This window comes from Callospermophilus lateralis, chromosome 11 (genome assembly GCF_048772815.1).
Source record: "Callospermophilus lateralis isolate mCalLat2 chromosome 11, mCalLat2.hap1, whole genome shotgun sequence".
Lineage (NCBI taxonomy): Eukaryota > Metazoa > Chordata > Mammalia > Rodentia > Sciuridae > Callospermophilus > Callospermophilus lateralis.
In genome coordinates, this window is record NC_135315.1 from 18,641,911 (window position 1) to 18,666,921 (window position 25,011).

The 25,011-nt window shown below is 53.9% G+C and overlaps 1 protein-coding gene across 3 annotated transcripts in view; it reads left to right on the top strand.

The window, feature by feature from the left end:
- Hdac5 (histone deacetylase 5) overlaps positions 1-25,011 on the top strand; it is a 35,583-nt gene that overhangs the window by 5,376 nt on the left and 5,196 nt on the right. The window contains exons 2-16 of one of the 3 annotated variants that reach the window (XM_076871202.2): positions 141-351; positions 6,616-6,690; positions 17,921-18,180; positions 18,268-18,412; positions 18,512-18,626; positions 18,879-19,009; positions 19,167-19,313; positions 19,401-19,513; positions 19,843-19,974; positions 20,212-20,434; positions 22,011-22,222; positions 22,472-22,759; positions 23,481-23,646; positions 24,311-24,444; positions 24,774-24,894. In XM_076871202.2, the coding sequence (XP_076727317.2) occupies positions 330-351; positions 6,616-6,690; positions 17,921-18,180; positions 18,268-18,412; positions 18,512-18,626; positions 18,879-19,009; positions 19,167-19,313; positions 19,401-19,513; positions 19,843-19,974; positions 20,212-20,434; positions 22,011-22,222; positions 22,472-22,759; positions 23,481-23,646; positions 24,311-24,444; positions 24,774-24,894 (2,284 nt within the window). In that variant the 5' untranslated portion in view covers positions 141-329. Of the gene's footprint in view, positions 1-140; positions 352-6,523; positions 6,691-17,920; positions 18,181-18,267; positions 18,413-18,511; positions 18,627-18,878; positions 19,010-19,166; positions 19,314-19,400; positions 19,514-19,842; positions 19,975-20,211; positions 20,435-22,010; positions 22,223-22,471; positions 22,760-23,480; positions 23,647-24,310; positions 24,445-24,773; positions 24,895-25,011 lie in introns of those variants that run through there. The other 2 variants (XM_076871203.2, XM_076871201.2) reach the window with 2 other exon arrangements.

Below are 25,011 nucleotides of genomic sequence, written 5' to 3' on the forward strand. Positions count from 1 at the left end.
AGAGAAGATACCAGCGTCTGGTCAAGTTCTGCTCTGTCCCTCTGTGCCCCCAGGAAGGTGTAAGCTGATCACTCCAAGGTCTCCTTTGATTCCCAGATTCCTGAGTTGGGGGCCTCTAACCCTGCTCCATCTCTCCCCAGGGATGCCGTTCTGAGTGCCTGACTGCCTCACCCCGAAGGATGGCCTTGGATGGGCATTAGAGGCACGGTGGCCCCGGGCTCCTGTCCCGTCCATCTGTCTGTTATCGTCTGTCTCTCTTGACATCACCGCAGCTCCATCCCCTCCCGTCCCAGCCCCCAACGCCAGCTTCCTGCGGGCCCAGAGCCGGCATGAACTCTCCTAACAAGTCGGGTAAGAGCTGGGAGGTTGGAGAAGAGCCCCCTGGGGCCACTTTGGATGCAGTGGGCTGTGTGGGTTTCCCGCCCAGACCAGCCAACTGCTGGTGTCTCAGCTGTCCGGGAAGTAGGGGGTCAGGAGTAGAGGAGTATTGAAAGGAAAGGACAGAGGTAGTCGTGGGAATTGATGGCCCTGGGAGGGCATCTGTCCACCTCTGCCCTGAGCCTGCCTTCAGTATGGGGGCCTTTGGTCCCTGTTCTGCCTTGCCTTATTGGCCAGGGTAGATAGGCCTGTAGGGGGTACATACCCCAGAATCTCTCTGGGTGGCCTGAGGTGGTGTTGGAAGCATTTCCCCAGGATAGCTGAATGCCCTGCTTCTTTTTTGTGGTGGCAGCTTCTTTTCTTCTGTAGTTCATATTTTTTTCTTGGTGGAGGTTTGCTGGGCCTGGGCCTTAACCTCTGTGTTTGGGTGTGTGGCATGGAGTGGGAGTGGGGGGGACATGTTTATAGACGAGTCTTAACTCTGCAGAGTCCAGGTAGATTAGATCTCATCCTCTTGGACCCTGGACATGGTAGATTCCTAATTCGGGGTCTTTTACTCTGACATTTCACATTCTCTTCTGCTCCTAGGACCCTGCCCAGTGCTGCCAGAAATAGTGTATGGGTGGGACTCCAGGCAGCTTTATGTTGGCGTGGGTCTGGATGTGTGCCCATGAGGATGTGTCCAAGTGGCCTGACTTGGACCCTCAGGAGTTTCCCAGGAGGGTAATGGGTCAGTGTGGTCAGAGTAATGACTGCCTTCTCTCTTTGACTGTCTCCTGCACAGTCGACAAGCTCAGAGCCCATGTTGCTCAACTTTAACCCTCCATGGCCCTTCCTGACCCACATCTTTTTCTGTAGGATGGATGGGTACTTTTCCTTCTTTAAGAGACAGGGAAATTGGAGCCTGGGATGCAAGCCCATCTGCAGGGTGGTCCAGAAGCAGCAGCAGGGAGGGAGGAGTCTGGGTCACCCCTATTTTGATCCCCATCATCCCTCCTGTAGGTTTGTGGTTACCCCTCACGTCCTCCTGCCTCTGCCCTTTCCTTCATTCAACCTTAGGGGCTGTGCCAGGTGGGCTCTTGAGCTCCTTGGCTTCCTGCCTCTTCCTCTAGGCTGGGTTGACAAGGGGACAGCAGAGGTCTGGTGGGTATTCGTCATTTCCTCTCCTGCCTCAGCTGGACATTGCATCAGCAGGTCATTTGTGTCTGGCAGTAGTACCAGCTGCTCCATTCCTCTGAGCTATGACCCTGACCCTTCTGGGAGCCATCTTGATTTCCCGCTTCACATGGAGGTCAAGGTCTAACCCTTGGCCTACGGCACAGAGGCTGCTCAGAGGTATCTAGTAATGGCTTTTGAAGGATGTTTCCTAGCTATAGGACTTCACTCTCTGGCAATACAAGGTTGAATAATCTATCCAGCACAGATAAAGTTATCGGGTCGCCTTTCCAGATGCCGGTGGTCCAGGTTCCCTTTGCAGTCACTTCTGCCAGAGCTGGTAGGAGCGTGGGGTAGCTGGAGGTATTTTACCAGCTTGGGCCCTGGCCAGGATGGGCCTTCTGAGTGAGGCCTGTGGCATTGGCCTTGCCTCCTGGATGGCTTTCCAGCTCCCCCCAGTAGGGGGAGATGCTGTCTTCTGTGTGTCTGGGAGAGAAGGAGGGAGCCCCAGATTGGGAACCTCATTTCAAGACTGTTGAGATGCTTCACAACTGGGGTCACTGCTTGGGGGTGTTCTCCTTAGGTCCTTTCCAATGGTTCTGGGATCAGCTCCGAGGGTGACAGCCAGCCTCCATGCAGTTCTTCTCAGTGTCTCTCAGCATAGGAACTTTTTGGTTTGGCAAATCCTCACTGAGTATCACCGGTAAGCTTAGCCTGTGGGGGAACAAGAGATAATATGAGATGATCTATCCCTGCCCTCACAGCGAGCAAGTTAGTAAGAGAGTTCCTAGTGAGGGGTGGCAGATGGACACTGAGTTTCTGGGGCCCACCACCCCCAGGAGTGGGAACTTATCCACTTACCTCTGGACTGGGCTGCATGCCAGCATGTGACCTTATCTACCTACCTCTGGCAGTCCTGGGAGTCTGGGCAAAGGCCATTGATGGGACTGCCTGCTTTCCTGGGGAGGCCATTCCCTGGCCTCTGTCTTCCTCTGGCAGGGCAGTAGGGAACACAGGAGTGAGGCTTCCTTTGATTTTGCTAGAACTGACTCTGTCCACATGTTTTCCTCAGTGGGGTTGAAAGACTGACTGAATCTGCCACAGCCAAGGCTCAGCCCAGCCAGGTTGGAAGAGTTGCTCTGGACCTAGGACCTGGACTCTTCTATGCCATTGCTCAGAGGAGAGGGCAAGAGTGCGGCCTGCCATGCGAGCCAGCTTGGATGGCGGCTGGGCCTGGAGGAGATGGCCAGGTTCCTTATCCCCAGCGTGGGAGGGAGACAGGCTTCATGACAACACCTGTCTGCCCAGCAACTCCCAGAACCCTCCACACTTTCTCTCCTTCCCTTTCCCAGGTGGGGGAGGCAGCTACCCCCTCCTTTCTGGTTGACCAGAGAAACTGGGGCATGGGTGTGAGGTGGAGCCAGGAACCATGGCGTCCTGTCTCCCAGCCCCAGGCTCTGCCTCTGAGCCCCTGGAAGGCAGATAGCCATCCCTGAGGAAGAGAAAGTGGGTCAGTGCTGGTGTAGGGTAGGGGTCTGGGAAGGGGACTCCTGGCCTCTGTTCTCCCTGCCCTGGCACAGACTGTGCTCACTACAGATTGGGATCTGTTCACCCTTCCTCTGCCCTGCTCTATCATTCCAGAGGGATTGAAGGCTTAGGATAGGATGACCAGAGGAGGCCGTGTTAACTGTGAGGGGAAGTGGAAGATGCCAAAGAAGATGTCCACATTTTTCCTGGAGTTGGTTTCACATGAGAGGGCTCAGCTAGCATATAACGTGGACCTGGCACATGGCAGCTCCCAGGCCATGCTGACAGGTTGCCACATGACTGGCTCAAAGGATAGGGAAGAGCTAGAAGACAGGCAGGCTCGATGTCTCCAGGGTTCCTGAGCCAACCTTTGGCCTTTTTTTTTTTTTTTTGAGACAGGGTCTCATTAACTTGCTTAGGGCCTCACTGAGTTATGGAGGCTGGCCTTGAACTTGCAATCCTCCTGCCTTAGCCTCTTGAGCTGCTGAGATTATAGCATGTGCCACCATGCCAACAACCCTGGGCTTGTTGACTGTGCACAAAGTAAGACTTCTCTTTCTTTCAGTCAGGTCTTCTTGCCAACCTTTTGGGCCCATAAAATGGTAGCCTGCAAGAGCTAGGGGAGCCAACATTGGGCTTTTCCCCCTCTGTAGCTTAAGAGTGTTAGGAGACCAGAATGCAACCTCAGAGGGAGGGGATGGAGTCACCGCTGTCTGGGGAGAATGGTGCTAGCTCTGGATGGGGCTCTTGGACCCCACCCTCAGTGTGTGCTCCATAAAGTTTGTGGGATAGTATGTGGGAGCACTGGATGGACAGGGATAGAGAAGAGAAATGAACCACAAGTGGGCGGTATAGCAAGAAGGATTGAAGTTAGACTTAAGAAGACTTTATTGCACTACCTGAATCTCAGAAGAAAAAAGACACTTACCTTCCTTCTCCCAGACCTCCCTTCTTATCCCCTGGAGGATTCTGGGAATTGCACTGAAGATTGTCTGGCTGAGTCTGACACTTCGCTTCCTACTTCTTGGAAGCTATATGTTCCTGGGAGCTGGCGGCCACTGAGTGCCCATGTCCTGGTTGTTCCTATCTTCCCTATTCAGGAGTCCTCTTTTCTTAGGCGTCTGACTCCCCTGGGTTCTGGGAGCCCTGCTTTTGAATTGTTATAGCTGGTGACTTCCTCTTCTCCAGAGCAGGGCTCTCCTGCCACACTCTCCTGTGCCTGAGGCAGGTAGAGAAAGCCAGGACAGGGCTAGCCAGCCCTTCCGGTTGCTCCTAGCGTGGGTGGGTGGAGTCCTGGGCTGGGAGGGGCTATTGCCCCTGGCTTTCTGGGCTCCCTTGTGTCTGCTACCCATCACCCCACTCATGGGGACCTTGCCCACCCTTCTATTCCTCTTAAAAGGGTCTGGTTGGCCAGGATGAGGATGGGGAAGGGGGTGGTGAAGTTCCTACCCTGAGATGTCCACCAGTGCCTGCTCTAGGTCGGGCCTTACTCCATTACCTTTTCCAGCTGAGCAGCTGTGACTCCAGACCCCTGTTTGGTTCCTGGTCCGCCACTGGGCACTCCTCAGAACATGTCATGAACATCTCACCTGTCTAGGGCCAGGGAAAGTCTCCTCTGCCGCCTCCCCTATCGGTGTGTTCTCTCACCTGAGGGAGGAGGCCCTCTGCCATCCTTGACTGACAGAAGCTGGCTGGAAAGCTGGTCTCCAGGAGTCACAGCCACCATGTCCTTGGTTGGCCAGCCTCTCTCAGGCTCCCTACAGGAGGGTGAGGTCATCCAGTCCAGAGAGAGGACAGGTGTCCCTGGCTCTGTGCCTGGAGTTGGGGGGGGTGGTGGTGAGGCAAGGAGGGACCAGGAGGGGCCTCCAAAATAGCAACTGTGACATCAGGAAGGGGGAGGGGGATAAAAACCCAGGAATAACCAGGCTATTAAAAGGCTTCAGTGAGGTCAGGGGGCCAAGTGGGATCTCTGTACCAGTGGTAGGCACAACCTAGGGAGAAAGATCAGGCCAGTGGTAGGGAAGGCAGGCAGGTGGCACCAATCATGGTGCACTGGCCCCATGTCCCAGCAAGGCTCAAGGAGCGAGACCTCTGTCAGGCCCGGATGCTGGCAGCTAATGACTCTTCCTGGAGGGGCTCCAACCTCAATTCTGCTCCTGCTTGGGTGCTGGGGGTGATGGTACTTATTGATGGAAACCCTGGGGTAACTTTGTGCCCTCCTTCACGCTAAGGGCAGTGGGTGTGGTGGTTAGAGCTGGGACTTGAGCCTTAGACCTCTCGGCCCTACCATGTGAGCATCTGTATGACCGAGGGCAAGTGACTTTAATCACTCTGTGCCTCAGTTTCCCCATCTGCACCCCTCTCCTGAGGTCATCATGCAGAGTCAATGAGGTGATGTGTGTTATGCTCTTAGCAATCCACCTGGCACAGCCCCAGGGAAGAGCTGCTTATGCCGAGAATGGGCAGGTACTACCCGGTCCCCTGCCTGGGCTGGGCAAGGCTTGCAGGCAGGAACAGCATCCCTGCCTCCTGTAAAGAAGCTGAGCAGCCTTCTGAGGTGTGGGCTCTAGGATGGGTGGGAGGGAACTGCCCCTTAATTGCTGTTTAGGGACCTCCCTGCTGGTAAGGGGGTGGAGAAGGTACCTCCCAGCTCTGCAGGAAGGCAGAAGTGAAACAGATCCCAGGGGGTTGTTAGGACTCCAGGGAAGGTGCAAGTTTAGGCCAGGTGGCCATGTCTGTCACCCTTTTCCCAACCTATTACCTGCTCCAGATAGCAAAGGAGAAGACGGAGGATTGAACCTGGCTACTTGGTCTTTCCCTTGCTTGCCAATAGCAGCGAGCGGCCAGCGTAGCTCCCAGACGCACGGGTACCCGGGGCTGCCCCCTTCCCCAGTCCAGCCTCTGGCCACTGTGCTCTGTGGCCTTGGCCCTGAGTGCAGGCCCTCTCCTGTCCCCCTCCCCCTTGCCTGGCGCTTCCTCCTGGGGTGGAACGCGCCTCCCCCCTTGGGGCCTCCGCCAGGCCTGGGCTCCTGGCAGCCGGCCGGCGGCTCCCTGAGCATGCTCCACCTATTTATAGACAGGGCCCTCCCCCAACTGCTATTTCAGTCTCCTGCCAGCTGCCGGCGGCTCATTCGGGAAGAAGGAGCAGGGAGCCGGGCCCAGAGCTGTCACCCGGGGCTGGGAGGGAACACAGAGAGCCCGCCTGCCTGCCGAGCTACCCTTCCTGTACCTAGAGCACTCAGCCATACCCCACTCCTGGGAAGTGAGGACGGCCCTGTGGTCCAGGCTCCCCGTAAAGAGAGCAGGCTTGCAGCTTCCAGGCCTCCAGGCTCCGGCAGCCAACTGGAGCGCCCAGGCCGGATGAGGTGCCTCCCTGCCTCAGGGGGCCCAGTGGCAGTGGCCTGAGGGAGTCCCTGAACAGCCAGTCCATTGACCGCCTTCCCCTGGTTGGCTCCCGCCTCAGGCGGCCCCTCCTGGGCATGCTGCTGGTGCCCAAGGCGCAAGGGCTGGTGGAGATGCTGCAGACCATCTATGAGACAGAGTCCTGTTTCTCAGCAGATGGCATGTCAGGCCGGGAACCATCCTTGGAAATCCTGCCGCGGACTCCTCTGCACAGCATACCTGTCGCAGGTAAGTGCCTCTGGGTCCCCACCTGCCCTCTGGTGTTGGGCATCCTTGTGTCTGGGCTGAGTATCTTCCTCTAAGACCTGCCTCTAAGATCCTCCTACTTTGGTCTTTCTTGAGGGCTCTGCTGAGCATCCGTGAGATTGGGGAAGCTGTGCTCCCATGAATGACCTCCCTGCCAATGCCCCTACCCTCCTTGCCCAGAGCTGTACTTCTAGTGTGCCTCCTACCTGTACTCTGCTGCATCCCTCCTGTGCCTTTTGCCTCTGGCAGGGTTCATCTCAGCTGCTGGGGGCTGGGGCTTGCTAGAAGATCCTGGCCTAGTTGGCACTATGGTCAGAGGGGAAGAAGTGGGTCAGTGACCTGTCTCTAGGCTGCCTGATCCCCATGTTTGGGCACATCTGTGGTGTCTACAAGCATGAAAGTATTCCAACTCCTTTGGTTTGGTTTTTGGGTTGGAAATTTAGGTATAGAGACTGGCAAATCCCCAAACAAAAGTCTCCTTAGAATTGGACACTGGCATAGATTAGGAAGAGACTGGCAATTAGGATGTTGGAGTGGATGCTTGCTGCCTTAGCTTTTAGCTCCCCCATATCTCTCCTGTCCCAGGTCTTGGTTTACTCCCACCTCCTGAGAATGGAGAGGTAGGTCAGGTGGGCTTGAGGACCCTGGACTCTATCATCTTCTCAGTAGGAACTTTTTTGGCCCTTGGCTGGGGGTGGGGCTCCCCAGAGCTGTGCCACTCCTTCCCTCACTCCCAGGAACCTGTTGGCATCATCAGGCTCTTCTGGCACAGCCTTCCCACCAGGCCGGCACCACAAGATGCTTCCTCCCGGGAGGGGCCTGCTGGACCCATGCCCGCTTGGCCCCTCCTGGCAGTGGCTTGGCACTCATGAGAGAAAGAGAGAGAGAGAGAGAGAGAGAGTGTGTGTGTGTGTGTGTGTGTGTGTGTGTGTGTACGGTGGGGAGTCCTTGTTCTGGATACGTGGTTTGGATCCCAAGATTTGAATTAGAAGGTGAGAGCACCTGTGATTTGGCACTGAACTGTCCAGGGATAGGTTGTAATGGAATTGGCATATGTCAGAGGATGAATGTTTTGGGAAGTTTTGAAAAATCCTTGGAATATGATTTGCCATCTGCCTGGACAGGGATGTCCATGCCCTATTGAAGGGGAATAGCCCTGGAGACCAGTTCTACAGAGTGTCCACATGGACTTCTTGATGGAGGCATGATCCTGGGGCTAACCCTGTAGGGACTTCTGGGATGGGGCATAATACTGCAGGGTGCCAATCCTGCAGGGTACCCACCCACTAACGCCCCTGGGATGAGATGAAAACATAGAGGACTGGTCCATGCCCTAGTCTAATTGAACCTCTAAAGCTTCAGCTAAAGACCCTCCCTGACTTTTCACAGCTCTGGGACTCAACACCTTGAGTCCTAGCATCTCCTGCAAAACAAAGGAATGGTGGGGCAACTCTGCCCGGTTGCTCTCTGTCCACCCTCCTGCACTGGCCCTACCTTCCCTTCCTACCAGTGGCAGCTAGCAGTTGGCCCAGAGTTTCCTCAGCTTGTTCACTCACCTCCTGCAAAGTAGATGCCTGAAACCTTGCAAGCTGGGACCCCACTCACTGGCCCATTCTCTAGGCCTACCTGCCCTGGACAGACCCCAGCTGGCCCCTTTCTCCAGATCCCTTCTCCCTGACACTGCCTGGCCTTCTGAGCTGCAGTGCAGTCCATGCTGGCAGGAGGGAGGTGTGAGTCACCCCAGCGGCTCGGGGAGAGGGCTAAGAATGTAAGAATGTTCCCCCTGAGCAACTCTGATGCTGTGTCTGTGACGCGGCTGGGGACAGATATAGGCCTGGAGCTTGGCTATGTTTTTTTTTTTTTGGACTCTGGAATGTAAATAGATGTTTCAAATAGAAACACTTTAACCTTTGGGTTACAAAAAAAAGTCCACCCCAGATAAACACACCATGAGGGCCTAGGGAGTCTGGTGTTTCCCTCCTGTCCACATTCCCCTCCCCCTTCTCTTGATCAGTCTCCAGACAGGATGCAAAAGCCTGTGGCTAAAAAGGCAGGTGTCCAGGGATGCCTTCTTGGGTGGTGTGTGTCGCTCAAGCCTCCCCAGCCTAAGGGATTGCAGAAAGGGGCCTTCCTGCCATCTGCAGGGAACCTTATTTTCGGGACAACCTTTGCTCTCTGGACTGTCTTGTTAGCTGCCAGTGCCCAGCACCTAGCACACAGTACCTGGCACCTGGATGAATGAATGCTATGTGAGGGGCAGGTCTACTGGAAGGGTTTCTGGGCTCTATTCTGGAGTTTGGACCTCTGGGTGAGAGAGAGCTATAGCAGGTCTCAGTGGGCAAGCCAGAGCCTCAGGGGCACTCTCTGCTGTTCTTCCTTGAGAAGGGGACTAAGTGACAGCTTCCACTAGTGGCAGCTGGAGGTCTCCCTTAGTGGATGGGGTCTGTGCTTGGCTACCTTGCCATATCCCAGTGCTCTGTAGGATTCCCAGGCTTGGTCTTGGCTTGGGGAGCTTGAAGTTTGTATTCAACTATGAGATCCCCCAAAACACAGAGCTAAAGACCCTCCCTGACTTTTCACAGCTCTGGGACTCTGCCTCTCTTCTGAGAGCTCTGGATTCCCTTTTTTCCAGTACTACATAGAGCTGATACTTGGGCAATGTGCAGGACATTTTGAGAAAGCATGGAGGAAGAGTTTCCTCTCCCCATCCAGGGAGGGCATGAGTCCTGCTAGGAAGTGCCAGGAAGGAATGCTCTGGATGTTGGGAAGTGCCATAGGGTTCAGGTTTGGCACTGGGACTTTCCCTGGATATTCTTATTCATGCTCTCAGACCATTCCAAGCATGACTATGTGTGTGGGTGTGTAGGTGTAGGGATTCCGGGAAGGTAGGAAGGGCAAGATTTGGGTGGGAAGGGAACTAGTATAATATACTAGGTGACAAGGGTTTTAGGGACTTTCCTTACCTTATCTCTGTGGAAGGGTATTAATAACCATATTTTACAATTGAGAATGAGCCGAGAGGTTAAGGAACTAACCCAAGGTCACATTAAATTGGAGCTGGGATTTGAACTCAGTTCTCTGTGAAGGATCATTATTAATCCACACAAAAGCTCCTTTTTGCACATTTAAAAAGGTGGATGGTCCTTTGGGTAGATGCATCCTCACGCTAGTGTATGTGGCTTAACAACTGGAGCAAGAACTAAGTTTCTGCTCCAATTTGCCCCTTCAGTTGGGTGCCCATGTGTAGTACACAACTTTTACAATCTTATGTGATGGGTGTGTGTGCCTCCAGAGTTTGTGCTCTGAGAGAATAGAGACCATTCTATTTTATTTTTTACTTTTTGGTACCAGGGATTAAACCCAGGGGTGCTTAACCTCTGAGCCACATCCCTAACCATTTTTATTTTTATTTTGAGTCAGGGTCTCACTAAGTTGCTTAGGGCCTTGCCTAGTTGCTGAAGCTGGCTTTGAACTTGGGAACCTCCTGCCTCAGTCTCCCCAGCCACTGGGATTGCAGGCATGTGCCACCATGCCTGGTTTGAGAATGGAGGCCATTCTGGCCTTGGGGAGCTCTACTTGGTCAATTCTCTCTCTCCCTGCATGAATTTTGGCCTAAAGGGAGAAGAGGGCTCAGGAACAGAGCCTACCTTCTATTACAGACCCACATCCCCTCCCCCCATTCCCTTCTTCCTTGTCCTCTCTTGTTTTTGAGACCCTCAGCTGTCCTTGCCCACTGCAGAGCTGCCAGACAGGAAATCAGATTAACTGTGTCCACATGCAGCTGTAACAGCTGTCAGATTGGCAGCAGAAATGAGTGCAGGTGGTCGGGGGACACTGTGAGGTAGTGGCTCTCAAACTCAGTCTTACCACAGTTACCAAGGGAATTATTCAGATTATTCCAGGTTGGAGGCCGCAGGCAGCCCAACAACTAACATTTTAAGCCCTTATCTCAGGTAATTCTGATGTGAGTAGGTTCAGACCATGCTTGGCGTAAGAGCAGTGAGGACAGGGGCCATGGGCCCAGCAGTCTGCCAGTGGGTGTCACCAGCATTCATGGACAGCCCTCCTGGGCCTTGGAACTCCTGCGAGGAGTGCCTATATTGAGAGAAAGTGGCTTTTGCCTTGGTCAGAGGCGAATCCAGCTCCCAGCAGCCTGGCAGTCTGGAGAAAGAGGATGTTTTGAGATGCCGAGAGCAGGTGTCTAAACCCCAGTGGAGTGGGGGATTATGGCAAGTGGCCAGGTGGGCAGGGTGCCTTGCTGGACATTTGGGTTGGGTTGTACATGGAGAGTGGAGTCAGATCTCTTGCCCGAGGGCCCCTTCCATCTCACCCCAGGTGGGGAGCGAACAATTCCAGCAACAGCTGCAGACTTTGCACAGTTAGTGTGTCTTTTAATTGCCTCTAGCTTTGTGCCCAAGTATTTCCTGGAAGCGGCTTGGAGATGGGAGTCTGTTTCTTTTCGCGATAGCATCTGAAGAGCAACTAACTCCATCTTCACTGGTTAGAGATATCCTGTGTCTTCCACCAAAGCTCTGTATCCCCTGAACTTAATGTCCTTCAGAGTCACAGTCTGCCCCTGGAATGCTGGGACTTTTGTCCACCCTGTCTCCTTCCCTGTTCTCCTGAGCTCTGGTGCTCTGGGAGCCAAGCAGGTATTACCTCTTTTCCTGGATCCTTAATATAGAGCCTGGCTTCTATTCTCTTTCTCACTAAATTTGGGAACAGCCTTTAGGTTTTCCCCTTCTGGTTTTTTTTTTTTTTTTTTTTTTTTTTTTAAGTGAAACTTGTAGGCAACATATGAATTTTATTTTATTTTATTTATTTATTTTTGAGAGAGAGAATTTTTTTATTTATTATTTATTTATTTATTTATTTATTTTTTGAGAGAGAGAGAATTTTTATTTATTTTTTTAGTTTTCGGCGGACTCATCTTTGTTTGTACGTGGTGCTGAGGATCGAACCCGGGCCGCACGCATGCCAGGCGGGTGCGCTACCGATTGAGCCACATCCCCAGCCCATCCCCTTCTGTTTTTTAGTGGGGGGCAGAGAGAGCCAGAAGATTAAGAGCTGGTTCTTCTACCTCCTTTCCAGGTGACCTTGGACAAGCATCTCCCACTTTGACTTCCCTTTCTTCCTTGGTCAGACAGGGAAGTTGAGTTGTTGAGCTTCCCGGTCTTTCCCAAACTGACTTTCTAAGGGTCTCTCAGGTCAGTTTCATGTTGCTTCTGCCTTCAGGAAGAAGGGTTTAAGGTTTCCCAGGTCCTTGCTCTAGGAGGATATAGAATAATCCTGGGAGGGTGTCATCTGCAGTGGAGCACCGTGAGGCTAGAGACCAGAGAAGAATTTTGGATTGTTTGGGTCTGGGGGTCCCAGAGCAGGAACGAAAACGTGTGCTTATTTGTGTCAGGCAATGTTTTGAGGCATAAAGGTCGTCCCAGCTATTGTGGCCTGAGCCACAGAAGACAGTGACCCTTCTTGGGGGTAGCAAAGCAGGTGAGATGGACTGAAAATTCTAGAGCTGGGAGCAAACTACCCTCAGAGATTCATCTCTAATATTGGCACCCTGTTGCTGCCTGCTCTAGCTTGTGTGGGGCCCACACATAGGGCTTTGATAGGAAAGGACCACAAAGTGACCTTTGAACAGTCTGAAATGAGAGCTAAGTCCTCACTCTGGCAGAAGTTTGAGCCTGTCATCCTTAAAACTCTGTATTTTAGCTGGGCTTGGTGATGCACCCCTATAATCCCAGCTGCTCTGGAGGCTGAGGCAGGAGGATTGTGAGTTCAAAGCCAGCCTCAGCAATTTAGCAAGACCCTAAGCAACTCGGCAAGACTCTGTCTCTAAATAAAATATTAAAAAGGGATGTGAATCTGTGGTTAAGCACCCCTGGGTTCAATCCCAATCCCTTTACCACCCTCCCCCCAAAAAGAGAAAGAGAGAGAGAGAACTCAGCATTTAATTTTGTGCCCTTTGGAAATTTTTCTCTCTCTCCCTTCCTTCCTTTCTTTCTTTCTTTTGTGCTAGGGATTGACCCAGGGCCTCACACATCCAGGCTTGCACTCCACCACTGGGCTACATCCCTGGCCCATAGAAACATTCTGAGAAGGGGCTAGAGCTGGGGCTCAGTGGCAGAGAACTCGGCTAGTGCACGTGAGGCCCTGGGTTCCATCCTCAGCACCACATAAAAATGAACAAATAAAATAAAGGCATACTGTCCGTCTACAACTACAAAAATTTTTTAAAAAAATAAAATAAATATTTTTTTAAAAAGAAACATTCTGAGAAGTACTCTATAGTTTTCATCAGATTGCCAAATGGGTCCAGGACACATAAAAAGTCAGGAGCCATTAATAATAGCCCTGACTAGCACCTCCGGAGCTCTTCCCAGGCCCTGTGCCAAGTTCCTCGGCAGGCATTCTCCCAGGCCTGGCAGCTCTGAGAGATAGGTGCTCTGCTCCATTTTGCAGATGCCTGCATGGAACATGGAGAGGTAGCCAACACCTTGCCCTAGTAAGTAGCGTTGCCTCGAACCCTCTCGATTTCTTACTCCAGAGTCCTCGCTCTTAACCATTATGTGATGTGCATTCGCTTGTATTGCTTGATGAGTTGTGCAATTTGCTAGGTGAGAGTCATGCCCAGCCTGCACATGTGGAAATACTGTCTGAATTGTGGTAGAACCTGTTGAGCCTAAATTGGCCTCACTAGTCACGTAAGAGCACAGAAATAGATCATGGGAAAACATCTTTGGTGGGGAGGGGTCATCTGCCAAGAAGTGTGAAATGCTATTCTCTGTCTCTTACCAAATCTCTCAAAGGCAGGACAAGGACAAGAGTCTTTCCATATTCTCCAAAGGACAGAACAAGGTAATTAGATATTCAAGGAAGCTGCCCACTGTTCATCCTGGAGAGGGAGGTCCCGAGGGCCCATGGATGCTGGTGGAAGATGCCACCCTCTTGGGGGGCTGCCAAGTCTGGGATCTCTAGAGAGATGCCCTATGTTGGAGCTGGGTACAGTTGTGTTCAGAGGGCTTCTTCCTGTGCTAGGCGTCAAACCACTCAGGTTTGGATCCCTATTTTTCTGCTGTTTAGCCCATGGGTCTTTCCATAGCAGCCTGAGAAGCTTGTTTTCCTTGCTTGTGTCAGGAAGGCCTTGAAAACAGATCACTGATCTTAAAGTTCCCTTTTACCCTGTCCCCTCTAGGGAAGGCAGCTCCTCAGATCCAGGGATTGCCTGCACAGGCCTTGTTTCTGTCCTTAAATGTCACAAGCAGCTTAATGCTCCCTTATCCAGGGTCCCCTCCTCCCTTAGTCTTTTATGGCTGGTGGGTCCTGGAGGAGGGTTTTTGGAGCTGGTGCCCAGCAGGTTCCACACCCTGGGCCACTCCAGGGCTTCTCTAGGGGAAACTAAAGGTCCTCCTTCCCTCTGGCCAGAGTTCATGGCACAAGGGTTCTGAATTGCTGATGTTGTCTCCCAGAGAGAGCATGGAGTGGGGGCCTGGCTTGTGGCTCAGATCAGGCACAGGCTTGGCTTTGCTCTCAGGCAGCTAGATCTGTTTCTTATTTTGAACCTTGGTTCCCAAAGCACTGCCAAGACCTGCTTCTCATGGCCCAGAGCCTCTTGTCTTCTTGGAGGTAGTAGCCCTCTTTTTGACTGGACCCTCTTTTTAGACTAAGGCTCTGTTGGCAGTAGTCTCAGGGTTACCCCATCAGCACCTGCACTGTCTCCCCCAGAGGAGCCCGGCTACTTTTTATGCTGCCTGAAGAATCTGCTATGGGAACCCACTGGGGCTGATGGGTTTCAGGGAAAGGAGAGAGGCAGTAGGTATCACTAAGGTGTCACTGCTGCCTTGTTGTGCCTGTAAAGTGGGCAGGGTAGCCCCTCCTGAGCCAGAGCTTGGTTTCTGCAGGGCCACTCTGATGGCTTGAAACACCTGGCCACCCTGCTGCTTGGACTGGAGCTTTTCCAGGGAGGCAGCGTGAGTAAGCCTTGCATGAGGCAAGAGGACAGGATGGTGTTGTTACTTGTTTATTCTCAGGAGAAGGAAGGGTCTGAGTGCCCTGGGAAGAGTCTGGAGCAGTGTGCCCCTAGAGCCCTGCCACTTCCCTCCACAGGAGGTTGTGATGGTGGCTGTCTGGCCCCTCAGTTCTCTGCACCTCTCTGACAAAGCGAAAGCCTAGAAAGTGAGGGAAGGACCCATGTGACACTGACCCTTTTCCTAGTCCTTCAAGGGCTCTTTGCTAGCAGAGCTCCCAACCCATCCTCTTAGGGAGCAGTACCCCTCTACCTAATCTTTTTCTTTTATGAAGTTCTCAGCCTTTCTTGTTCCGCCAGGAGGCAGCCAAGAGCCTAGTCCTATCATGACACACCTACTTCTCTTTCCAGGTGCTTGGTTTGATGGCAGCTGCCACCACCTACTCTGCTCATTCCAAGCTGGCAGAGGCACATATCCTAAAGGGGGTCTAGGGACATCCAAGTTCTAGGTTCTGTGCCTGGAAGATTACATCCTTGGGACTCCAAGACCCCCATTTCTTGATTCCAGCCAAACAGCCATGGCCCCTTCCATTTTTGGATGGTGCCAGGTTGCTTATCTGGCAGCCCCCTGGGGAGCTGCCTGCTGCCGCAAATTAACATTCTCCAATTGTCTGTGCTTGCTCCTTGAATAGGAGCAAGGCTGTGTGGCAGAGCCCTCTGGCTGCCCGCCACCTGCATACCAATGGGGCTGTGGCTCCCGCTGCAGTGCTGGGCCCACCATCTCAGTGGTGGTGGTGGGAGATTCCCCTTGTCTGAACCCGTGTGCTCTCCTCAGGGCTCCTGCAAGGGAAGCCAGCCCTCCTGGCTGCAGTTCCAGCCTGAGGCAGGGTTATCTGTTGGGAGCCAGGAGTGCTTGGACCCCTGCCCTTCCCTGGTCGGGCGGGCTGGCATCCGGCTCCCGTGGCCCCAGTTCTGCCGGGAGTAGCAGGTTGAAGCCCGTCTACCTCTTGGCTTAGTGATCAGTGTCACGGGCCAATCCAGCCTTGCCTAGGAACACATAACTCTCCAGTCAGCCTGGGGCCTTGCCGAACACCACGGGGGCTGGGGAGAGCTGAGGCTGGCCACTGGCTCCTTGCTTGCCACCCTGCTTTAAACCCTGGACTAGGGCTGGTCACTTCTACAGAGGCCCTCTGCAGTTTTCAAGGGCCCTTTCTCCTGGTGCTGGGACAGGACTTGGGTTTGGAGAGAGAGTGATACTGTGTGTGTGTGTGTGTGTTTGTGTGTAAAACTCCACCCTCTTGGCCACATCTGGCCACTCCTGCAGATGTGGCTCTGGCTTGGTGGCCGCAGAGTCGTCAGTGCGGCTGACGGGAAAACCACAGAGGAATGTGCCCAGCAGTGCTGTGGGGAGAAGGGGTGGTGGGATGGAGAGAGACGTACTGCTCAGGCTTTCCCTTCTCCCACCCACCCCTGCCTCTACTGGGTCCCAGAGGCTTATTTAGGCATGAGAGTGACATGGCCTTGACCTTCTGTGACCTTGACCCTGCCTCAGTTGCTGGGTTCTCTGGAGAAATCCAGGCCCATGCAGAGGGTATGGGGTGCCTTGTTGAGCCTTCTTCCAGTGCTCTTCCCTTTCTTATGTGGAGTGGCGGTGGCAGCCTGGGCCTGCTTGCTGGCAGCCATCAGGATGTTGCCATCCCATCTTCTCTGCCTGGGCTACAGTGGACCATTTTGCCGCAGGAGTGTCTCCCAGCCGTTGTGGTCTCCCTGGGCTGTCATAAAGAAAGTGAAGGCTTGCTTTGGAGAAAAAAATGGAAAAGAAACAAGATGGGCTGGCCCTGCCCTTCTCGCTTCCTCCTTCCCAGGCTTCAGTATCCTGCCTTCCCTTTCCTGCTGGCGTCAGTAGGCTTTGTGGGGTGTGGGCTGGGCTTGGGGCTCTCTGCTGGAGTGGTGTTTGCCCAGTTGCCCTGGCAACCACATAGCAGTGGTGGGGAGTAGTGACAGTCATTGACCAAGGACAGTGCCCAGAGATCAAGAGGTCGAGACCCAGCCTTCCCATAAATCCATTGGAAGCTTTTGCGCTCTGTGGGGCCCCTTGGCCCATTACCCACATGGGGGCTGGACCCTAGGTGTCAGCCACCTATTAGACCCCTTTGCCTTTTTCCAGAAGAGACTCCCTGGAGCTGGAGTGTGAGGTCCTGCCACAGCTCCAGCCCTCCCCCTGCCATAACCCTTCTTCCTGTCTGATTCCTTTTCCTTTCCTGTCTCCTCCTCCCACCTCCTCCCTGCCCGCCCATTCTCTCATTCCCCTCCCCCCAAGCACAGCTGCTGTTTGGCTCACTCTATATATAGCGGCATTTTCAGGGTAATTACAATAAAACTGTTGAAAGGAGATAATCCAGCAAAGGAAGCCAGGCTGACTCCCAGCCCCCTCCTGTCCCTGGTTTGGTGCAGCCCTGCACCCCCTTTCCCTGGTCCCACCCCCAATCCTATACCTCCCCTTCCTGCCCCATCTCTCCCAGCTGGCTGAAACCAAGGGAAGTGCAGGGGGGTGTCCAGAAGGTCTCCACAGACCTGGATTTACCTGGGTCCCTGACTGCTAGCCACAGCAGTTCTAGAACCAACCTCTATGCCTCAGTTTCTCTTCTACCATTGACTTCAGTGGGGGCATGATGCTGAGAGATGGAGATAAGACAGTGACAGTAAATAAAAGTAGAGGACCTGGATCACATCCTGATTCTTCAGTCAGCTGTGTGTCCTGTCAAGTTACTTAAACCTCTCTGAGCCTCAATTTCCTTATCTATAAAATGAGATATAATAATAGCACCTAAGTCAGGTAACTATGCAATTTAAATGAGTCATTCATGTAAAATGCCCAGTGGTGATAACTGTCAATGACAGTATTATTGAAATCTGCTACCAAGCTTCATGCTCATGCATTTAATTTTTTTTTTTTTTCCTGCTATAGTGCATCAAACTCAGGGCCTCACACAAGCTAGGCAAGCACTCTACCACTAAGCCACACTCCCAGTACTGATGCATGTTTTCTAATTGAGGTTCATGACTTTACCTTCATTTAATGAAGATGGAAGGCTGAATCCATGGGCAGAGGGATTTGACTTTTCTATTCTTTTGGGTCTGATAGTCCTGCCTGGTAGTCTCCTGGGTCCCAGTCCTATCTGCCAGGGCCTAGTGAGATCTGGGAATGGGCCCACTGACCACTCCTATCTCTTGTGCCCACAGTGGAGGTAAAGCCAGTGCTGCCAGGAGCCATGCCCAGCTCCATCGGGGGTGGGGGTGGAGGCAGCCCCAGCCCTGTGGAGCTGAGGGGGGCTCTGGCTGGCCCTGTGGACCCGGCCCTGCGGGAGCAGCAACTGCAGCAGGAGCTCCTGGCGCTCAAGCAGCAGCAGCAGCTGCAGAAGCAGCTTCTGTTTGCAGAGTTCCAGAAACAGCATGACCACCTGACGCGGCAGCATGAGGTCCAGCTGCAGAAGCACCTCAAGGTGAGTAAGGGGGGCATGGGCCACATAGAGCCAGAGCCGCTCCCTTGCTTGGTGGCTCACAGCACTCCCACCTCTGTGCCCCTGTAGCAGCAGCAGGAGATGCTGGCAGCCAAGAGGCAACAGGAGCTGGAGCAGCAGCGGCAACGGGAGCAGCAGCGGCAGGAAGAGCTGGAGAAGCAGAGGTTGGAGCAGCAGCTGCTCATCCTGCGCAACAAGGAGAAGAGCAAAGAGAGTAAGGCCCTGCTGGGCAGGTGGGCAGGCATTCCACTGCCTGGGAGTCCCGCCCTGCCCCTCGCAGAAGCACCCAAGTCACCTGTGCCCTACCCTGCAGGCGCCATCGCCAGCACCGAAGTGAAACTGAGGCTCCAGGAATTCCTCTTGTCAAAGTCGAAGGAGCCCACGCCAGGCGGCCTCAACCATTCCCTCCCACAGCACCCCAAATGCTGGTAACAACTCTGGGAGGCATGTGTGGGAACAGGGGTCCTTTTTAGGGTCTGCCTGGCTCCGTGATAACAAGCAGCATCTGCCTTGTGGCCATGTTCAGGCTTGGCAGGCTTCTTGGGGATGAGACTCTCTTTATTCCCCTCTCCAGGATTCAATTTCTGTCCTTACATATGTGCTGTGGACTTTCCATAACTATACACTGCCTGGTGGCATGTCCAGTGGTGGGTAGTAACCTAGATCTGTCCCATCCCCAGGGGAGCCCACCATGCTTCTTTGGACCAGAGTTCCCCTCCCCAGAGCGGCCCCCCAGGGACGCCTCCCTCTTATAAACTGCCTTTGCTTGGGCCCTACGACAGCCGTGATGACTTCCCCCTCCGCAAAACAGGTATGTGAGCACCCTGATCTGGCCTCCCAGAATATGGCTCCTGGGGTTGGGGGTGGGAACGTCCATGGGGCAGGACTGCCCTGTGAGCCAGCTCTGACCGTGGTGGGCTGGCTGCAGGTGTGTGGATATGTCTGAGCCCTGGCTACCTTCTCTCCAGCCTCTGAACCCAATTTGAAAGTGCGTTCAAGGCTAAAACAGAAGGTGGCTGAACGGAGAAGCAGTCCCCTCCTGCGACGAAAAGATGGGACTGTTATTAGCACCTTTAAGAAGAGAGCAGTGGAGATTACAGGCACTGGGCCTGGGGGTAAGGGCTCTTCTGTGTCCCTGTTCTGAGGGCCTGGGAGTGGGGGTGGCTTGGAGCAGGCCCAGGTGACAGCCACTTCTTCTGTAGTGTCGTCTGTGTGTAACAGTGCGCCCGGCTCTGGCCCCAGCTCTCCCAACAGCTCCCACAGCACCATCGCTGAGAATGGCTTTACTGGCTCAGTCCCCAACATCCCCACCGAGGTACAGGCCTGACTGAGGCTGGCGGGGAAGGGGGGGTGGGGACACCGAGCTGCTTTTTTTCCCTTGGAAGGAAGAGTGCAACTCCTTCCAATCTGGCTGAGAGTGTGCCTGAGAGTGTACCTCTGTGCCTGTGTGGAGTCCATGCTTGGATATGTTGCCTCAAAGGGAGATTTGTCCCCCAAGCCCCAAAGGGCTCTCTCAGTTACCCCAGTTGGAACTCAGGGTGGGGAGAATGGAGCACCATGCAGGTCCTTGGCTCACCCCAGGCCTCGCTCCTTCACTGTCTCCCCTTGCTTGCTCTCATGCCTGTCTCTCCGCCTCCTTCCCAGATGCTCCCCCAGCACCGGGCCCTCCCTCTGGACAGCTCCCCCAACCAGTTTAGCCTCTACACGTCTCCTTCTCTGCCCAACATCTCCCTAGGGCTGCAGGCCACAGTCACTGTCACCAACTCACACCTCACCGTAAGTACAGGGCACACACCCCATCTTCCCTCTGGTCTTGGGGGTGTCCTGCATGCTCGCAGCTGAGACTTTTTCATTCCCAAGGCCCTGAGGGAGCTCAGATGACCCTATCCAGAGCCATCTGGGATGGAAGGGTTGGAAGAGGGTAGATGAGGGCTGTATGACTGGGGGAGTGTGAGCCCCTGCCTTCTCTCCCTTCCTTTTTCACCTCTCCCTTTCTTTGTCATCTCTTGCCAGGCCTCCCCGAAGCTGTCAACGCAGCAGGAGGCCGAGAGGCAGGCCCTTCAGTCCCTGCGGCAGGGTGGCACACTGACGGGCAAGTTCATGAGCACATCCTCCATCCCTGGCTGCCTACTGGGCGTGGCCCTGGAGGGTGACACGAGCCCGCATGGGCACGCCTCTCTGCTGCAGCATGTACTGCTGCTGGAGCAGGCCCGGCAGCAGAGTACCCTCATTGCTGGTGAGTGGGCAGGTGGCTCTGCCAGGGAGAGGCATTTGGCTATTATTGGGGACCAAATAAGGACCAAATGTTAGGGAGAAGCAGCCAGGGATACTCTCCAGCCCTGCCACGGCCATCAGCAGTTTCCACATTCTGGAAATATCAGATACCTACAGAATTTTCTTTTCTTTTTTTAAAGGGATTATTTCTTTTCTTTTTAGAGAGAATTTTTTTTTTAAAATGTTTATATCTTAGCTTTCGGCGGACACAATATCTTTGTTTGTATGTGGTGCTGAGGATCAAACCTGGGCCGCATGTGTGCCAGGCGAGCGTGCTACCGCTTGAGCCACATCTCCAGCCCCCCTACAGAATTTTCTATCATCACGAGTTCATATTCCAGAGCAGCACTGTTCAGTAGAAACAATACAAACCATATATGTAATTTAAAGCTCTCTAGTAGTTATATTAAAAATTTTAAAAAGAGGGCTGGGGATATAGCTCCGTTGGTAGAGTGCTTGCCTCGCTTGCACAAGGCCCTGGGTTCAATCCCTAGCACCACACACAAAAAAGAAAGAAACTTGGCATAATGGCACATGCCTATAATCCCAGCAAATAGGGAGACTGAGGCAAGAGGATTGAAATTTTAAGGCCAGGGGCTGGGGTTGTGGCTCAGCGGTAGGGTGCTTGCCTCACACGTTCGGGACCCTGGGTTGGATCCTCAGGACCACATAAAAATAAATAAGTGAAATGGAGGTGTTGTGTCCAGCTACAACCAAACACACACACACACACACACACACACACACACATACTCTCTCTCTCTCTCTCTCTCTCTCTCTCTCTCCATATATATATATGAAAGTTCAAGGCTAGCCTTAGAAATTTAGGGAGACCCTATCTCAAAAAAAAAAAAAGAATTAAGGGGATGTAGATTAACAGTTCAAGCCCCCAGGTTTAGTCCTCGGTGCAAAAACAAGTCAAAGATAGAATTAATTTCATACTATATGTTTAACATATCTAAAATATTATTTCAACACTTAATATAGACTTATCAATGAGGAATTTCACTTTTTGTTTCATATTACGTCTTTGGAATCCAGTGTGTAATTCACCCTTCTTGCACATGTCAATGTAGACAAACCATGTTTCAAGGGCTCAGTAGTCACATATAGCCAGTAGCTATGATATTAGACAGTTTTAGACAATCAGCCCTTAAGTACTTGTTGACATGGTAAAAGTTCTGCTTGAAGGATACGAGATACTGGCCCATGGGGTCCATGATCAGGAAGGTCGTATTGCAATTGGAGAAAGTAGTTGCAGTTTACCCGTATGGAGGACCTTGGACAACATGAACACTAAATTAAGCAAACTGAGAATGGTGAATACAGGAGGGCTCGCTGGGGACAGTGCCTGAGATGTAGGAGGGGAGAAGTGGGGTTGGAGTTTGGGGATGGAGTACCTCAGGCCCCTCTGAGGTTTTTTCTGAGTATTTAGTGGTGATATTCTAGAAGGGAGATCTGGGCTGTGGGGGGATTCAGAGTGGGCCTTGTGCCCTGCCAATGTCAACAGCGTTTACTCCCCTCCCCTGACCTCATAGTGCCACTCCATGGGCAGTCCCCGTTGGTGACAGGTGAACGTGTGGCCACCAGCATGCGGACAGTGGGCAAACTCCCGCGGCACCGGCCCCTGAGCCGCACTCAGTCCTCGCCACTGCCACAGAGTCCCCAGGCCCTGCAGCAGTTGGTCATGCAACAGCAGCATCAGCAGTTCCTGGAGAAGCAGAAGCAGCAGCAGTTGCAGCTGGGCAAGGTATTCTAGAAGGGAGGCAAATGTCCTAGGGCTGTGGCCAGGAAAAATCAGGCTGGTAGGAAGAGTTGGTGGCTCAGTCTGTCCTGGGATGGGTGTTTGCTCAGAGGCGCCCCCTTGAGTTTTTCCAGCTTAATAGAAGCTCTGTGTGGGCTGGCAGCTGCCTGGGAGAAGGCAGGAAAGGACAGACCAGGCGGGCAGCACAGCTGCACCCCTCTCCCTACTGATATGCACCCTACATTCTGCTCCCAGATCCTCACCAAGACAGGGGAGCTGCCCAGGCAGCCTACTACCCACCCTGAGGAGACAGAGGAGGAACTGACAGAGCAGCAGGAGGCCTTGCTGGGGGAAGGAGCTCTGACCATGCCCCGGGAAGGCTCTACGGAGAGCGAGAGCACACAGGAAGACCTGGAGGAGGAGGAGGAGGAGGAAGAGGTGGAGGAGGACGACGATGACTGCATCCAGGTCAAGGATGAAGAGGGCGAGAGTGGCCCTGATGAGGGGCCCGACTTGGAAGAGTCCAGTGCTGCTTACAAAAAGGTGCCCCCAGCCCTGGTTCCGGCTCTTGGTCCCCACCACTTTTCCCTTTTTTCCACCCTTGCCTGCCTGTCCCCTTCCCCAGCAGTGCAGTTGCCAGGCTGTCAGGAGTAGCTTTCTGAAGAGATCAAGAGGGGAAGAGAGGCCAGGAGGGAGTAGAAGGGAGGAGCCGCTTTTCTTGGTCCCTGAGCTGTGCCTGCGCATGTCTGCCAGCCCCCCTGCATCTGTGACTGCTCCCGCCTCTCTGCTTTGGTGTGTGTGTGCGTGTGTGTATATGCACGTGTCCTGTGTGTATATGCATTTGTGCCTGCGTCGGCCGCTTGTGCGTCGGTCTCTGCGTGCATGTGAGAGTGTGTACACACACGCCCCCACTGTTACTACAGTCTGCCTTGCTTGCACGACTAGTGTTCGCTCCATTCATTGCGGACACAGCTGAGCCCTCTGGGCCTGACTCATCCCACCCCCGCTCCGCCCCCGCCCCTCAGCCTCTTACCTCAATGCTACTCTTTGGTGTGACTCATCACATCCCCCCAACCCTCCCCACCTAAGAGGAGATGGCAAGGCTGGAGTGTCTTCTGTCCCTGGAGGGAGCAAGTGGGAGGAGGTGGGCGAAGGAGGAGACTTGTAAGAAAAGTGCTGGATTGGGGGCCCCCTGGAGGCCCCAAGGGCACCTGTCCTCACTCCTATCTAGGCTGAGCCTCACCCAGGTTCCTGCTCCTTTTAGCTGTTCACAGATGCTCAGCAGCTGCAGCCGCTGCAGGTGTACCAGGCACCCCTCAGCCTGGCCACTGTGCCCCATCAGGCCCTGGGCCGCACCCAGTCCTCACCTGCTGCCCCTGGGGGCTTGAAGAGTCCCCCGGACCAGCCCACCAAGCACCTCTTCACCACAGGTGAGCCCCACCACCAGCAGTTATTCCTCTGTGTAGCATCCAAGTCCCCTCATACCCTGGAGGGAGGGAAGGTGGGCCTTTATCTCTTCCTATCCCCCACAGCTATTCATGGTAGTGGAAGTAACTTTTTGCCCCAGACAGGAGAATGGGCAGCCCTGCCCCTACCAATTGGGCAGCACTGTTTTCTAGGCCAAATCATTACCACTGAGTGTGCCTGATTCTGTACATCACTTCGCGAGCCCTAACACCCTGGGTGGAGAGAGCCCACTCTCTTTTGGGTCTTTGCCTTTTTAGCTTCCTCTCCTCCCTGTGGGGTTCAAATTGAGGCCTCAGCCTCCCCATGAGGCTTCCACAGATTGGGTTCTAAGAGGGTACATCTTGCCTAAGGATGTTCCCATCTCACTAATGGGGAGCAGCACACAAGAGGTGGGAGAGGATGGAGCGGGGAGGAAGATGTTCCATCGTCGGGGCAGTGGAAGGGCACAGTAGGCCAATATCAAAACCAGTGGGGGTGTCAAGGGCAGGGCAGCACTGTCAGGTGGTCAGTATGGCTGAGGGCAGGTGTTCAGGCTGGGGGTGGGTGAACACTGCTGAGGTTCATGGTGGCCAGGCTGAGACTCTGGGCCCAGAGCAGTGCTGGCTGACATGAGGGTCTGTGGCCCAGGCGTAGTCTACGACACGTTCATGCTGAAGCACCAGTGCATGTGTGGGAACACACATGTGCACCCCGAACACGCTGGCCGCATCCAGAGCATCTGGTCCCGGCTGCAGGAGACGGGCCTGCTTAGTAAGTGTGAGGTGAGAGCGCTCCCTTCCTCCAGACCCAGCTTCAGTTCAGCCAGAGCCTTCGTTTCTCCCCTACTAGTGAAACTTCTTTCCAACCCCAGCCCTTGGACCACTCCCACAGACACCTCCCTGTGTCCCTCCCTCGTGGTCCCCAGACCATGGGGAAAAGTCCTGGAGTAGGCTTCCCAGGGGGTCAGGACATAGTTGCTCAAAATCCTTTGGATCTCCTGAGACCACCAGATGGGTTCATGGCCCTGGGCTCTGTAGACAGAGTTTGGGCGTCAGGGGAGCTGAGCCTTCAGTGTAGCCCTTGACTGGACTCTCTGCCCTCCCCCTGGCAGCGGATCCGGGGTCGCAAAGCCACTCTGGAGGAGATCCAGACAGTGCACTCTGAATACCACACCCTGCTCTATGGGACCAGCCCCCTCAACCGGCAGAAGCTGGACAGCAAGAAGCTGCTCGGTAGGCTGGCCGGCAGGGTGCGGGCAGGGCATGTCTTCCGCGTGGGTGAGATAGGGGCTGTCAGGAAGACCTGGCCAGTGTAGGTATGCCGTTCTGATGGGCCTAGGTCATCCCTGT